The following is a 16,128-nucleotide window of genomic DNA, read 5'->3' on the forward strand; positions in this document are numbered from 1 at the left end:
ATACAGGACGCTTACCTGCATGTCCCTATTCTTTTACATCATCAACAGTTCCTCAGGTTTGCAATCCGCAACGATCACTTCCAGTTCCGGGCGTTACCTTTTGGGCTGGCGACAGCACCACGTGTATTCACCAAGGTGATGGCGGTCATGGCGGCTTCCCTGCGGCTGCAGGGAATCCACATGTTACCGTACTTGGACGACCTTCTGTTGGTGGCAGGATCTCCAGAGCTCCTTCTACGCCACTTGGACCTGACCATTGCGGTACTGCAACGGCATGGCTGGTTGATAAACTGGCAGATCTCGTCCTGATCCCGTCTCAGAGGATTCTGCACCTCGGAGCCTTATTGGACTCCGGACAGCAAAGGATCTTTGTGACGGGGGAAAAGATCTCTGCCCTGCAGTTGAGGGTGCGCAGTTGTCTGGTTGAGGTTACTGGGCTCCATGGTGTCAGTATTCGACATGGTGGAATATGCCCAGTTTCACTCCAGACCTCTGCAGCAATTGATCCTGTCCAAATGGAATGGACTGCCTCAGAGTCTAAAATCCCAGACGATGGTGCTCACTCCGGAGGTTCGTCTGTCCCTAGCCTGGTGGTTGCAGACGACCCATCTCAATAAGGGTCGTCCATTCTGGGTGGCGAATTGGGTCCTGTTGACAACGGATGCCAGTCTTCGGGGCTGGGGAGCAGTCACGGGTCCACACTTGTTCCAGGGCAGGTGGACTCGGGCGGAAGCGGAGCTTCCAATAAACATCTTGGAGCTCTGCGCGGTTTTCAATGCTCTCCAGCAGGCACATCGGGTTCTCCAAGGTCACCCCGTGCAGGTCCAGTCGGACAACGCTACCACCGTGGCCTACATAAATCGGCAAGGAGGAACCCGAAGTCGGGCGGCTCTCGTAGAGGTGTCCCGAATCCTGGTTTGGGCAGAGCGCAATCTCCCGGCCATATCAGCAGTATTCATCCCGGGAGTCCTAAACTGGGAGGCGGACTTTCTCAGTCGCCAGGACGTTCATCCGGGGGAATGGTCTCTGCACCAGGACGTCTTTCAACTTCTGGTGGACAGGTGGGGTCTTCCAGAGATCGACCTCACGGCGTCACGGCACAACAACAAGTTGCTGGTGTACGGGTCTTGCACAAGAGACGAAAAGGCGTCTCTGGTGGATGCTCTGTCCGTCCGGTGGACGTTCAGGTTTGCTTATCTGTTTCCTCCATTTTCCCTTCTTCCACGGGTAATCCGGAAATTCAAACAGGAAGGAGGGACGCTCCTGTTGATAGCTCCAGCGTGGCCCCGGAGGCACTGGTTCTCAGACCTCCAGGGACTGTCCGTGGACATTCCTCTGCGGTTGCCGTTACAACCGGACCTCCTGTCACAGGGTCCTTGTCTTCACCCGGACCTGACTCGGCTGTCTTTGACGGCGTGGCTGTTGAGACGGCCATGTTAAGGTCCAGGGGGTTTTCCAGCTCTGTAGTGCAAACAATGCTAAGGGCTCGGAAACCATCCTCTGCAAGGATATACCATCGTGTGTGGCATACGTTCTTCCAGTGGTGTCGGCCGAGAGGTTATGCTCCTCGGGAGTTCCGTCTGTCTAGAGTGTTAGCTTTCCTACAGGCGGGACTGGACCATGGGCTTCGCCTTGCGTCTCTGAAGGTGCAGGTGTCTGCCCTGTCCGTCTGGTTCCATCGTAGGATTGCTGCAATCCCTGATGTGCGCACCTTTATGCAAGGTGTTCTCAGAATTCAGCCACCTTTTGTTCCACCGGTGGCGCCTTGGGATTTAGCTGTGGTCCTGAGGGCTCTCCAGGGACCGCCGTTTGAACCACTGGGCTCAGTGGACCTCAAATGGCTGACAGCTAAACAATTTTCCTTCTGGCCATTGCTTCGGCCAGACGTGTTTCTGACTTAGGGGCTCTCTCCTGTAGACCCCCTTTTGTGATTTTTCATCTGCGCACTCGTCCTGGTTTCCTTCCTAAAGTTGTTTCCAGTTTTCACATCAACGAGTGGGTGAGGCCACTTTGGACGTTGTGCTGGCCTTAAGGATTTATGTTGACCGCACTTCTTCATTTAGGAAGTCGGACGCCTTGTTTGTCCTCTATGGCTTCCGTAAAAAGGGTTGGCTTGCTTCAAAGCAGACTTTGGCAGGCTGGATTCGTATGGCCATTTCAGAAGCTTATCTTCATGAAGGTCTTCCGGTTCCTTCCTCTGTGAGTGCTCATTCCACTAGGTCTGTGGGTCCTTCGTGGGCTGCTCGACGTGGTGCTTCTGCAGTCCAGATCTGCAAGGCTGCCACATGGTCCTCGGTCCATACCTTTGTGAGGTATTACGCGTTTGACACCTTTGCCTCTCAGGATGCTTCCTTCGGGCGGTGGATTCTCCTTTCAGCACAGGAGCGTCCCCACCCTTAAAGGATACTGCTTTGGGACATCACCAAGGTATCCTGTGGATACCCTATGGACCCTGATGTAGAAAATATGAGATATGGTAAGAACTTACCTTTGTTATCTCTATTTCTACGAAGTCCATAGGGTTCCACAGGACTCCCACCCTGTCGCACCTGTGCTGCAGATGGGCTTTACTCTGGTCACCGGTTTTTCCGTCTCCTTCTGGTGAGAGTGTGATTCTTGTGTGTATCCAGATCTTTTTTCTCTCTCTTCCTTCTCCGGCCTATGGCTTGGTACGTAACTGAGATGCCTTGGCTCAGGGGAGGGGTATAGGAGGGGGACCCTAGTGCATCCTGGGAGGCTGAAAACTTAACTGTATGGTGCCCGATGCCTGACGTCATCACCTATACCCCAAGGTATCCTGTGGAACCCTATGGACTTCGTAGAAATAGAGATAACAAAGGTAAGTTCTTACCATATCTCATATTTTTCATAAGGTGTCTCCAAATCATTCCTCCTATTCAGTACTCCCACCCCCCTCTGTTGTATCACTATTAGTGGTGCCAACCGTGAAATGAAAAGCACCCAATAAGTAAAAAAAAAAAAACAAGCCTAAACCAATCCTAAAAATCCCAGTTTCTGGGATGTCTCTTTGTCCTCGCTCCATACCTGCCTAACTTCCTTTACTCCTCCCGCTTCACTAACCTAAATATTTTAACTCCCCATCCTTGTTATCTATCTCATTCCCACCTAATTTCCCTCACCACTCTTAGGCCGGGTACACACTAGGACGTTATCTGCATGATATATCGTTTCCAGGCAAATTGGAACGACATATATCACACGGATCGTACAGTGCATACACCCGATTATTATTATTAACCTTTATTTATATGGCGCCACAAGGGTTCCGCAGCGCCTTACATAGTACATAAACATAGTGCACAAACATAGTACATAGACAGTTGAGCAGAACAAGAAAACAGTGTCATACAGTTTAAGACAATGCAATACAAGTACATGGTATATAAACACTGCTGCCACAGAAGCAGGATGGCAAAAGTCACGGGTTAGGTGCTTTTGAGTATAGAGCAGATAATATAAGTAAAGAAAGGATAAGCACAAGAGGAAAGAGGGCCCTGCTCGTGAGAGCTTACATTCTAGAGGGGATGGGCAAACAGACAGGGGTGACACGGATGGGGTAGAAAGTGAGCATGGGACAGAGGCTTAGGATGACAGATGGGTGGATTCCTATTTTACAGTATGTGTGGAAGTCATTTGAATTAAGATTTATGCCACTGACATTCTACTTTAAGAGGCAGTTTTTGTAGGTGTTTGTGGAGAGCCATGACTGTTATATCAGTTTACGTGAAGTCTGACGGGTAGCTGAAGCCACTTCGTGAAGGGCTATTTAGAGAGTTTGGTTAACGTGTGAACCAGCAGTCTCAAGTAAATGTAGAAATTGGTAAAAGTAGTTATTGTAAAGAGATGTTCAGATGTAAAATAATAAGTTGTGATCAAGTGTGAATTCTATAAGGCACATTTATTGATTTGGAGGGTGATGGGAGACATGTGAGGTTTGCAGGATATTTATTCCATAGTATATCCGCTGTCCGTGTGTGGGGCCTGGATTTGGTGATATGTCACCAGATAATAAAAGCAGAAGAATGGAGAAGTGCATATAGTTGTAGGTGTGTAAAAAAATTTTATAGTGACACAATGAGGCTGTAATAGTCAATTTTTGATGAAAAGAAATCTCATTAGTTTTTAGAGGAGGTGAGTGACTCAATAGGGCGGCAGTGTGCCCAGAGAGGGGAGATGCAGGGAGAGTTAGGGATGTTATATCCTTAGAGAAAATACAAAGGAGGGATTTGAAAAAAAGAAATGTGTAGTACATGGTGAGTTTAGGTTTGTTTTTTTTAGACAAATTTTAAGTAATGGTATCTTGATCTGAAATTACCTAAGATGTTGGTCAATGTTTGTTCAACTGTTTGATTAACTGTTATGTAATCACACTTTGTGCATTTAACACTTGGTGTTTTTAACCCCAGCTGCAAACAGCCCCAGCTGCCCCTAGACTGAATATAAGGAGTGGTAAGCCTTGATTAAGACAGGCTACAACTGACTCAATTGGCTTGCTGATCAAAGGAGATAACTTGCTCTGAGTTGGAGCCAAAACCAGGCCAGATATATACCATAAACTATGCTTCACTGACCAATACAGACTATACAGGAAGAGAAAAAAAAAAAAAAACTATGCAAGAGATACAGTCACATACATTTGAATCCACACACGATTGCAAGCATGAGGTTCTATGCAGAATATCGGTGCAATAAGCAAGATGAGACAGTCACATACATTTGAATCCACACACGTTCTGCACGGCCAATCGGAAGATAACGTGTATGATGTGGGACAGTTCAGTAAAGGACGGAATGAGATATCGTTCCGTCATTTATAGGATTGCAGTGTGTACGAGCAATCTCGCGTGGTTCGGGTTGCAGGGAATTCGTCCCGGCCTTCGTGCCGATTGCCCTTTGTGCTAATGTGTACATGGCCTTATTATCTGCCGATATTGCTTTCTCCTCCCATTACACCAGCCTCCATATTTTTATCTCCTCTCTTTTAATACCTCATTCCCTTGGCAGTCTTCAGCTGGGTACTCACTTGCCGATGTGTGCACCCAGCGATGCGGCGCCTGACCGTGCAATATATATCGGGCGGGCGGGCGGTACACCCTGTACAATGTGGCAACTGACAGCCAGTTATGTCGGACCCCGGCTCCATCCACTATGCCAGCGTCAGCATCTGGGTCGTACCATAGGCACTAAATGGAAGCCGACGGAACGTGAGTTCAGGCAACATATCGTCTAGTAGTGTGTACCCACCTTTTACCTGATTCTACTCTCCTCTGACCCCTCTTCTTTACCTCCGTCATTCCTTTCACCTGTCTAATTCCATTATCCCCTCTCTTTAACAGCCTCATGTACCTGCCTCATTTCCTTCATCTATTTTACCTCTCCCTCTTGCCTGCCACCTCCAACTTCACCTGTCCTCTTTTTACTGCCTTCTATTCCCTAGACATAACCTTTACCCTCTCCCTCAGTCACTACCAGTGTAAAAAAACACACACATTCGCTTTACCAACAGGGATGCCTCGGCAATTAACACAAAAAAAAACCAAGCCCAAAAACAAGCAACCTTAAAAATAAGCCCAAAAACAAGCACCCACAAAAAAAAAACTACTAACTTGTGGCTTTATGCATCCCATGGTTTTTGCCCAGTGCTGTGAGGAGAATGGCAGCAGTGAGAAGCCCCAGTGGATCCTATGGGGCATATACAATTGGGTACGAGGTTTAGCGAGGAAAAAACCTTTGCGCCCAATTTAGGAATACCGCGGGTATGTGCGCCTCCGATACCTGCGATATTCAATGCAAAAAATAGTGGTCGCGGGTGTTTCAGCTCTGAAAACCCCGCGCCGTGTAAATAATAAAAAAAAATCTTCACCTACCTGGCCGGGGGTCTCCGCGGCTCCCCCTCTCTCTGGAGGGGGCTGCTGGGAGGCTCCAGGGGCTGGAGGGAGGGGCAAGGGCGGCTGGGAGATGAAGTTCTCCCAGCGCCCATTCCGGGGGCCACACGGACATTGGGGGGGGGGGCACACTGGTACTGGGGGTCACACACACAAACACTCACTCATACACACTTACAAGCAACACACACACACACTGACATACTCACCCTGCTGCAGAAGAGCCGGCTCCCGACACTGGATGCAGAAGACAGCGCTGCCTTAGGCAAGTAATTAAGGACTAATTAAGCTAATTGGAAACTTCCATTTGCAGAATTAGTCCTAAGGGGGGGGTGCCAGAGCAAGTCCCACAGATTTTTCCTAAAATTAACGATTTCAGGAAAAAATCAGTCTTGCTCTGGAGGTGCGAGAATAAAAACCTCCTGGTGCGCAAAAAAAAAAAAAAAACATGCACCTAATTGAATAGCAAAAAACCCGCACCTGCAGGAGAAACCTCGCGGGTACGGGTATTTTGCTATTATCGCACCCAATTGAATATGCCCCTATGAGTATAACTTTAAGTTCTTGTAGACCACTGAGATAAAGGGTTATGTGACGTCTAGGAGGACACAATATCTATGAGGTGCTTACTGAGTTGAGTATGTTTTTTTTTTTTTCCCTTAAGATAATTCAGACATGTTGTTCTCAAGAAGTTGCAGGATCCTCGGGCTCCTGTCGCAGTACCCACCCAGTCTAGTCTTTGGTATCGGTCTGGGGTCTTCCCGTCTTTGTGCATCCTGGACAGGTATAAAGACACGCAGCTACTGGAGGTACTTTAAGAGGTCTGTGCTGGGAGCCTCCTCACCACCCTACAAGTGGGTGGCTCAGACAGGGGATCCAGTTTTGCGTGCCCAGGCACAGGCTGTTCCCCCGGAGCGTATCTCACACCCGGACACCCAGGCTGTGCTGAAGCGAATGATTACGGTCCTGAAGTCAGGTGGCTGTGTAGGGCTAAGTGCCCCTCAGCTGGGGGTTCCTCTGCGTATAATGGCTATGGAGCTCCCGGAGAAGATGTGCCAGGAGGTGCCCCCTGAAGTGCGAAAGCTGCGTGAAATGGAGCCCTTCCCGCTGAGGATCTTCATTAACCCATCTACGCGGATCCTGGACTCTCGTAAACTCCTCTTCCCGGAGGGCTGCAGCAGTCTACAGGGCTTCTCAGCCGTTGTCCCCAGATGCTACTCTGTGGAGATATCAGGTAAGTTACAGAGAAGTCTGAACTTTGAACCAGATAATGAACTTGCCGGGACTTCAGAATGTCCTGTCATAAGGTTTGATTCAGAGATGGACGCTAATGTGCGAGAATATGCAAATGTCGCAGTTATCATTGTTTGGGGGCGGTAACGGGGGGGGCTGGTCAGAAAAACACAGGTGTGTCGGTACGTTGGAATTCTGTTACATGGGCGTGCATAAATTAGCCACTGCGAGTGCATACACAGCATGAGAGCTCTCTGTGGGGGAATCTGTATGTAATGCCGGCAGATGTTTAGCCGCCGGATCAAATACCGACAGCGGCAGCCCAGCGGGTCGAAATCCCGACAGGTAAAGGTAAGTAATCTAACCCTCCTTCAGGGGTGCCTGACCCTAACCTCCCCCCCTAGGGCCTAATCCCACCTTCCCCTAGCCTGACCCTAACCTTCCCCGGGGGGGTCCCTAAACCTATCCCCCCCCATCCCCGGGCTAAGTGTTATACTTACCCGTCAGAGGACGATCGGGATGGCGGGAGTCGGTCTTCCAGCGTCAGGATTAAGGTAGGCGTCGGCATTTCGACGCCTCTCTCCCTGTCGGACAGAAGGAGTTGGGATTTAGACCGGCGGCATCGCGTCCGCCGGACTATTAACTACATCCCCTCTGTGGGTTAGGAGAGCTGCAGTGTTTACGGCTGGTCAGACCGCCCGCAAGGGCAAGATGGCCGCTCGATGAGCACCGATGTTACCGATGTTTACGCAAGTAAGCAACGTGGTACGCAGATGACAAGGCAGCAGTGGGCGTCCCTATGCTCGGGTGATCTTTGGAACCATTAGCATATTTTCGCAGTTACGTTCCGTACGATGTTGCAGCTGCGATCAGATTAGCGTTTATCTCTGAATCAGGCCTATAATCGGATATTGTCATTTTATTTGAGGGTTCGAGATTCAGGTTAGTTCATTGGGAACTAGTTTTTGGTTGGTATTTAAAGGTGAAAATAGGTCTGAAATATACTGTACTAAACGTATGCAGTCTCATTACAAGTCCTGCTAGATCTAGAATAAAGGTTTTTTTTTTTATCATATAAAAGACAAAAATAGCAATGACAAATATGTACATACATAAAACAGTACTGACGTTACTTTGCATGGTGCTTACATTTATGTGCAGTCTGCTGTCAGCCATGTTTTGCAGAAGGCAGTTGTAAGAGACCACATTACAGGGGTTATTGATATGTTTTCTGACAGAAAGTTTGTGTGTAAGTAACTATGTGACCAATTCAGTTCTTGGCAGTGCCCATTAGCATCGCAAGTTACTCCTTGTACCCTATAGAAGAGTGCAGGGAGGTGCACAATGCTAAGCATACTGTAATAAGGAAATATATGCATAGCAGAACATGACGCAGGACTGAACCGGTCCCTAGATCTCAGACTCAGCCATTCTAATAAGATATGAAACTCTTACATATATTTATTACTAACCCTTTTATGCAAGATGAATTTTCTAAATGACCACTGTGGCTAGAATTAGGCATAGCCAGAGTCCATATTTTTAACAGTATAACAGTCATGGGGCAGATGGTGTTCATTCTAGCACCCTGCAAACCTGTCACAACCCCTGCAGTTCCTCCTCCCTGCCTGGGGTGTCGCTCTCTGCACTGGTGCCTCTAGCATACTCCGCAACAAATTGCAGAGATACAGACCAGAGTGTGCTAGAAGCACCAGAGCAGAAAGCGACACCCCAGGCAGGAAAGAGGAGGGTTGTGACAGGAGCAGGGTGCTAGAATGAACACTAGGCAAATTTAGTGAATAGTGAGGCTCCATTGGTAGAGCAGATGTTGCTTATTTCAGCTCGTGACTCAGGCAGAAATAACTGCAGAAACCCTGTTTAAGTTGCGATCGTTGAACTTAAGCCGCGAGGTTCCGATGGACCCCTTGTGGCTATTTGATTCGGCCGCAGAGATCACATCTTTTTAGCTCTTTGCCTTCTGGTTTTGTCAGTACCTGTGCAGAATTCCTGTAAACCTCTTATTAAATGATGTACAGTGCAAATGTTATTAAGCCTGGATAATAATTTTATCTGAACAGTATAAATATAAGATATTCAATGCCATGGACCTTTGTTTTCATGGGTAAAACATGCAAAGTAGATGGAGGACTCCCGAATCCTGTGAATTAAATATTGGGCACAAAAAGTAAATAAATTTTCAGATAATAGAGATCATGCATCAATTCACATTACAGTGTTCTCCCCAAAAAATGTTTCCAGCCGGGTGGCATCAAGAAATAGCAAGGTGGGGCCTTCACAATAATAAAATGTTTTAAACCCTGACCTTATGATGATTTAAACTTGAAATAACATTTTATATATTAATTCTCCTCTTATTATTAGAGGCCCAGTCATCCGCAGCTTTTTCATAATCAAAGGCTGAAGGATCTGGTCCCTCTAGTGAAATCAGCATCAGGTTATTCAGTGCTGGCCCCACAGAATTGTTTTTATACAGCTCCCAGATACTTTCCCCACTTACAGGCCCCCAAATAATGTCCGCAACATTTTTTTTGGAGCTCCTACACAGGCAGAGTGTGGACGCAGGACTACCCTCTTTAATATGTTCAGACGACTATTCCCGCCCGAACAGCGCGCCCTTGATTTTATACAGGGGGAGGGATCTCTGTCCTCCAGCCTGACACCACCCTGTACTGTGACGGGCCCGAGCTGCACTAGCCGGCACTCTCCCCTGCCCCAATGCGCCGCATCCTCATACAGCCTACTGCCCGGCCCTCCTCGCCCCAATGTGCCGCATCCCGTCCACCAGAAAAGAACACTCACTAACGTTTCCTTATTGCCGGCGGACACAGATGCCAGACGGACTGGGAGCCCCCGATGGGAAGAACATGTGACATTGGCACAGCTCAGCGTCACATCCGGCATCCATGTCCGTGGTAACAAGGACACAGTGAGGGTGACCAGGCGTCGCAGCGCATTGGGGCGGGGGAAAATGCCGGGTGGTGCGCCCACAAGAAAACAGCCTGGGGAGAACACTTATTATAGTTCCGTTACTGATGAGCACTGGAACAAGCTATTTATTGGAGCATTCATATTAGTGACTGTGTGGGGCCTAATTCAGAGATTTATATAAACCTGATGTTTTTAGATCAGCGCACACGCAGGAGCCGCCCTGTGCATGTGCAGATCCGGGGCCGCACTTGCGCTCGCAATGCCACAAACACTGCAGCATGCTTGCACATCACCAATGACTATAGCGATCGCGGGTCCCTATAGTAACCTGGTCAATATCGACTAGAGGAGCAAAAACTAGCACTCTACAGTATAAGGTCATTACCAGGTAGAAAGGAACTCTTTTTTCCCGTAACCTGGAGAATAATTCAAGTTCAGTCAGACAACGTCACAACCGTGGCTTACATAAACTATCAAGGAGGAACTCGAAGTCGGGCGGCTGTGTCAGAGGTGTCATGCATCCTGACATGGGCGGTAGGTCATCTGTCTGCCATATCAGCAGTGTTCATTCCAGGAGTTCTCAATTGGGAAGCGGACTTCCTCAGCCGTCACGACGTGCTTCCCAGGGAATGGTCTCTTCACCAAAAGGTGTTTCAGCTCCTAGTGGACAGGTAGGGCCTTCCGGATGTGGACCTCATGGCCTCTCGACAAAATCAAAAACTACCACTCAACAGGTCCAGGACAAGAAACGCCAAGGCTCTCTTGGTAGACGCTCTGTCAGTCAAGTGGACTTTCCAGTTTGCATACCTCTACCCTCCAATCTCCCTTCTTCCTCGAGTGCTTCGGAGGTTCAAACAAGAAGGCGGCCCTGTCCTGCTGGTGGCTCCAGCATGGCCCAGACGTCACTGGTACTCAGATCTTCAGAGTCTCTCCATCGATACTCCATTGCTGTTGCCTCAACGTCTGGACCTGTTGTCTCAAGATCCTTGCCTTTACCCGGACCTGGGTCGTCTGCCTTTGACGGCGTGGCTCTTGAGACATCCCTCCTAAGGTCCAAGGGTTTTCCGACTCTGTGGTTAATACCATGCTCAGAGCACGGAAGCCTGTCTCTGCCAGGATTTACCATAGGGTGTGGCATACCTACTTTGAATGGTGTCGTCCCAGAGGTTACGACCCCCAAGTGTTTAGGGTATCCAGAGTTTTGGCTTTCCTACAGGCGGGTTTGGTCCTTGGTCTCCGCCTTGCTCAACTGAAGGTGCATGTCTCTGCCCTGTCAGTGTGGTTCCAGCGAAGGATTGCTCCTCTCTCTGATATCCGCACTTTCCTTCAAAGGGTCCTTCGCATTCAGCCTCCCTTTGTCCCTCCTGTGACACCTTGGGATTTGGCTGTTGTTCTTCGGGCCCTCCATTTGAACCCCTGGACTCTGTGGATCTCAAATGGCTTTACTGCTAAGACAGTTTTTCTTCTGGCTATTGCTTCTGCCAGCAGAGTGTCAGATTTTGGGTCTCTCTGTCATTCCCCATTTCTGTTTTTTCACCAGGACAGGGCGGTGCTTCGGACTCGCCCTGGTTTCCTTCCTAAGGTGGTCTCTAGTTTCCAAATTAATGAGGAAATTATTGTGCCGGCCATTAATTCCCCAGACCTCTTGGCAGGTGAGGCCTCTTTGGATGTGGTACGTGCTCTCAGGATTTATGTGGACCTTACTAGTTCCCTTCGGAAGTCAGACTCCTTGTTTGTCCTCTACGGCTTTCACAAGAAGGGATGACCAGCCAATAAACAAACTTTGGCTAGATGGCTTTGCATGGCTATCTCTGAGGCTTACATTCATGAGAGCCTTCCAGTGCCACCCTGTTACTACTCGGTCTGTGGGTCCTTCGTGGGCAGCTCGCCGTGGCGCCTCGGCTGTTCAGCTTTGTAAGGCGGCCACGTGGTCTTCTGTCCAGACCTTTCTGAGGTATTATGCCTTTGATACCTTTGCCTCTCAGGATGCATCCTTCGGGCGGCAGATTCTCCTCTCTGCACAGGAGCATCCCCACCCTTGAGGGTACTGCTTTGGGACATCCCCAAGGTCACCCTGTGGACCCTGAAGTAGAAAATGAGAGATATGGTAAGAACTTACCTTTGTTATCTATTTCTATGAAGTCCATAGGGTCCACAGGGCACCCACCCTGTCACACTTGTGCTTCAGATGGGCTTTGCTCTGGTCACCGTTTTTTCCATTTCCTTCTGTGAGAATGTGATTCTCGTGTGTTCCAGACTGTCTTCTCTCTCTTTTGTCCTCCTCTGGCCTTTGGCTTGCTACGAAGCTGAGGTGCCTCTGGCCCGGGGGCTGGGTATAGAGGGAGATTTAAGTGCATCCTGGGAGAAAAATTTACTGCGTAAGGTGCCCCGATGACTCGGCATCACCTATACCCCCAAGGTCACCCTGTGGACTGTGAAGTAGAAAGGGGTATTAGTGAGAACATGTGTCGGAAAAAAACAATTTTGGTCTGCCAGATTCCAGGCTCACAGTCAATTGTTCCGGCCATTTGTCTACCACCTCATTGACCCAAGCTAAAGTTGAACTGGAGGTGCCTGCTGTGGTGTAAATAGTTTCAAGGGTAGCCTCAATTTTCCTATCAATGCTACCCTGTAAATCAGCAGCTTTTGGAATCAGAATGATGTTTGACATATAATGGTTTCATTTCACCATATCATCACTAGGAGATGATAGAGGGACTGCATCCTGCAGAAAGGCCTGAAATCTGTGGTCAGACCTGGCTCATGCTTCATTAAGCAGGTCCTTGACCTAAGTAGAAAAGGTAGAAGTAGCAGTCTCTTTCCTTTTAAACAGTGAGCTGTCCGGAATCTCAGATATTCTGCGATCTTTGATTTCCAGTGTCTGCAGGATGGTACGCGAAGATCAGGGGTGGGCAAATAAGCGGCCCTCCAGCTGCTGTGGGACTACACTTCCCAGAATGCCTTGCCACAGTTTTGCTATCAGGGCATGCTGGGATATGAAGTTCAACAGCACCTGGAGGGCTGCTTCTTGCCCACCTATGCTCTAGATTGCCCACTTCCTGTGGAATCCTCCGCAGGACATGAGAAGCTCTCAGGGTCAGAACCTCCTCCAGGACTTGGAGAAGCCCCGGAAACTGCCGCTTTCATGGTCTAAAAATGGTGGCGGTAATTAGAATCCTCTCCACGGAAGAGGACACCTGAATTAGACACTGCATTGGCTGTGCCAGTACCTGACACCAAGCTGGTTTGTTCAGGGCAGGGGGAGGTCGGATCCCCCAGGGAGCAGTGTAGCTCCCATATAGAGGGAGGGGAGGGAAAGTGTTCTCTGTAATAGCTCCACCACCTCAGTGGGTGCACTCCAGAGCTGGGGCTGCAGTGCAGTCCAAAATTCAAATAGGGGAGCCACCCCAAATGCTGCCAAACTTCGCCGGCCGGAACTCACTGGCAGTTTGTGTGGCTCCCCTATTTAAATTTTGGACTATGCTGCAGCCCCACCTGGTGGCTACTTCTCGTCCTCCTCATGTGTCACTACAGAGCATCTGAAGAAGGCAAATGATTTCTACTGTCCCTCCTCCAGGCTGGGTTCAGGATGTACTACCCTTCCCAGATAAAATACAGGAGGGAAGAAAAGGATGGGGCAGCTGCAGTGGCACAAACCAGGATGTGGAGCTGCAAAAGATACAGACCAGGGCCAGGTAAGAACAACCAGATCCCCCAATACACATCACCACTACTCCCCTGCTGGGTCCATTCTGATCACAACCTGCAGCAGCACTGACCGTGTTCCCTCTAGAGGCCATCCCATGCTGGAAGTATATGGTTAGCAGAAGAAAGCAGTTGTGGTTGAGGAATGTCACCCAAGAGTGAAGAAAATAAGGTTAAAAAAAAAAAAAGTTCTGATAAAGACAGCTAAGTAAAAAAAAAACATCTCCACAGGTGTGCACCTGTCAGTGTGGGTTTAGAGGGGGAGGCGCTTGAGCTATAAGTATAAAGTGTCTAGGCCCCTGCACGCTACCCCATAGTATCCAGTGTCCCCCATAGGATGAATGAGCAATACAACCGTTGTAACAAATATATTGAAAGCAACTTATGTTGAATATGCTTTTCATACACATTGAACGTCTGTGGATAGAAACAATTTGGCAGGCTAGAAAGTTGCCTAGGTACACTGACAGCAAGAGTATACCACCAGCGCATGTGTGAAATGTTTGATGTTTCAGATATTCCTAAAACTGTCCCTTATGCACCGAAATAGGATTCTACAACACTTATTATTTTTTACACCAGGAGAATGCAGCTGTATAATGGGAATATTGCTACTTACCTTATTATACGCTCTGCAGGTGTGCACCAGTGACCAAATGGCTGGGGAGGCACTGGGTAGTATCAGAGCCAGTTACAGATACAAATATGAACGCGAGGGTTCATGTGGGCATTATACATAGGTGCAGCAGTATATAGTGCTGTGTTTTGATCAGGGATGTGCGTAAAAAGTAGACAGGGGAGGCAGTGCCTCACCTGCCATACACTTTTTACTCCAGAGTTTTGACTATAAAATAAGAATGCAAAGATGATATTTATAATATTTTCTTTACATTTTTCTTATTTTTATAGTCAAAACTATGGAGTATACCTAAGTATGACAGGTGAGGCTCTGCCTCACCTCCCCACACATCACTGGTGTGGACTGTACATTTTTTATCACTAACCTGCCTGCTCTCCTAGGTCTGAATGAGAAGGGGGAGCACACAACCTGGAAAGCGCAAGGCTGGGCTGCCCGGATTATCCAACATGAAATGGATCATCTGGATGGCGTCCTCTACTGTGACAAAATGGATCCTCAGACCTTTATAAACGTTAACTGGATGGAAGTAAATGACTGATGTAAAATCACTTCCCGTCAGCCTCCAGTGCTGTGAAAACGTACAATACCAGACTCAGGGTGCCCTCTAGTGGTAAGGATAATCAATGCAAGTCGTGGCTGGATGAAGAACTGTAGCTTGTCTACACTGTTAATACAAACTGTTAAATAATTCATGCTAATTAAAATGTAAGTGTTTCAAGCACGTGTTGTGGTTATAGCCTGTATACCCATTAATACTGGTGAAAAATGTATGAAACACTTCACCGATGTAGTGTAATAGTGACATCCTCAGATATGGCAATAGTTCCTTGTGGCTCCATAGTCAGCATGATCAGAAATTTTGTTTCAGCGTCCATGATGACTGCATCTACCCTGTGAATTTCAGGTACACTTTAAAGCACATAAATAGGATACAGGTGCTGACCTGCTGACACTAACTCCTACATTGGTATTGGGACTGGGGTAGATTCAACAGAGCATGTAAGTAGTAGGGTGTGGTGACCAGGATGGAATCCATATTCCTGATGATTATGGTATAAAAGAAACCGTAAACAGGTCGACAATGTCTAGATAGACACCAGACGTTACATAGGCAATAGGTTGACAGGTACAAATGGTCGACATGGAAGGGTGACTGGTACAAATGGTTGTCCTGAAAATGGTCGACACGTGTATGATTTTCTAACCCTAATCTACACCCTAACCCTCCCTTTGGTGCCTGACCCTAACCGTCCCTTCCAGAGACTAATCCTCCGGTAAGTGTCTAACCCAAACCACCGGGGTTTAAGTGCCTAACCCTAAAAAAAAATATAAAAAATGTAAATTATTTGTGGGTCAACCATTTTCGTGTCGACCTTCTTCCATGTCGACCTTTTGTCTCTGTCAACCTATTGCCTGTCTAACATCTGCTATCTATCTAGACATTGTTGACCTCTTTACTGTCTGTCTATAGTTCGGATACCATTCCTGATCTGGCCATACCACATTTTTTTTGCCCACCAGGAAATCAGAAAGATTAGCATGTATGTGATTTGAATGACCTCAGCATTGCTTTTAAGGCCTGCAGGTAACTCAAACAATCGGGTGACTTCTTAGCAGTGAGGCCATGCCCATCTGCAGGAACATTTGTTACAAATAACAGTTTAAACATTTTGCATTGAGCAGTAGTTGGACAGT

General features: G+C 48.0%; 1 protein-coding gene across 1 annotated transcript in view; it reads left to right on the forward strand.

The window, feature by feature from the left end:
* Positions 1-15,130, forward strand: part of COG8 (component of oligomeric golgi complex 8) — a 28,124-nt gene extending 12,994 nt beyond the window's left edge. The window contains exons 6-7 of the mRNA XM_088462288.1: positions 9,855-9,869; positions 14,825-15,130. Coding sequence (XP_088318414.1) covers positions 9,855-9,869; positions 14,825-14,971 — 162 coding nt within the window. The 3' untranslated portion in view covers positions 14,972-15,130. The remainder of the gene's footprint in view (positions 1-9,854; positions 9,870-14,824) is intronic.
* Positions 15,131-16,128: the final 998 nt, after the last annotated feature.

Source organism: Taudactylus pleione, unplaced genomic scaffold (assembly GCF_031769625.1).
Source record: "Taudactylus pleione unplaced genomic scaffold, aTauple2 ptg001183l, whole genome shotgun sequence".
Taxonomy (NCBI): Eukaryota; Metazoa; Chordata; class Amphibia; order Anura; family Myobatrachidae; genus Taudactylus; species Taudactylus pleione.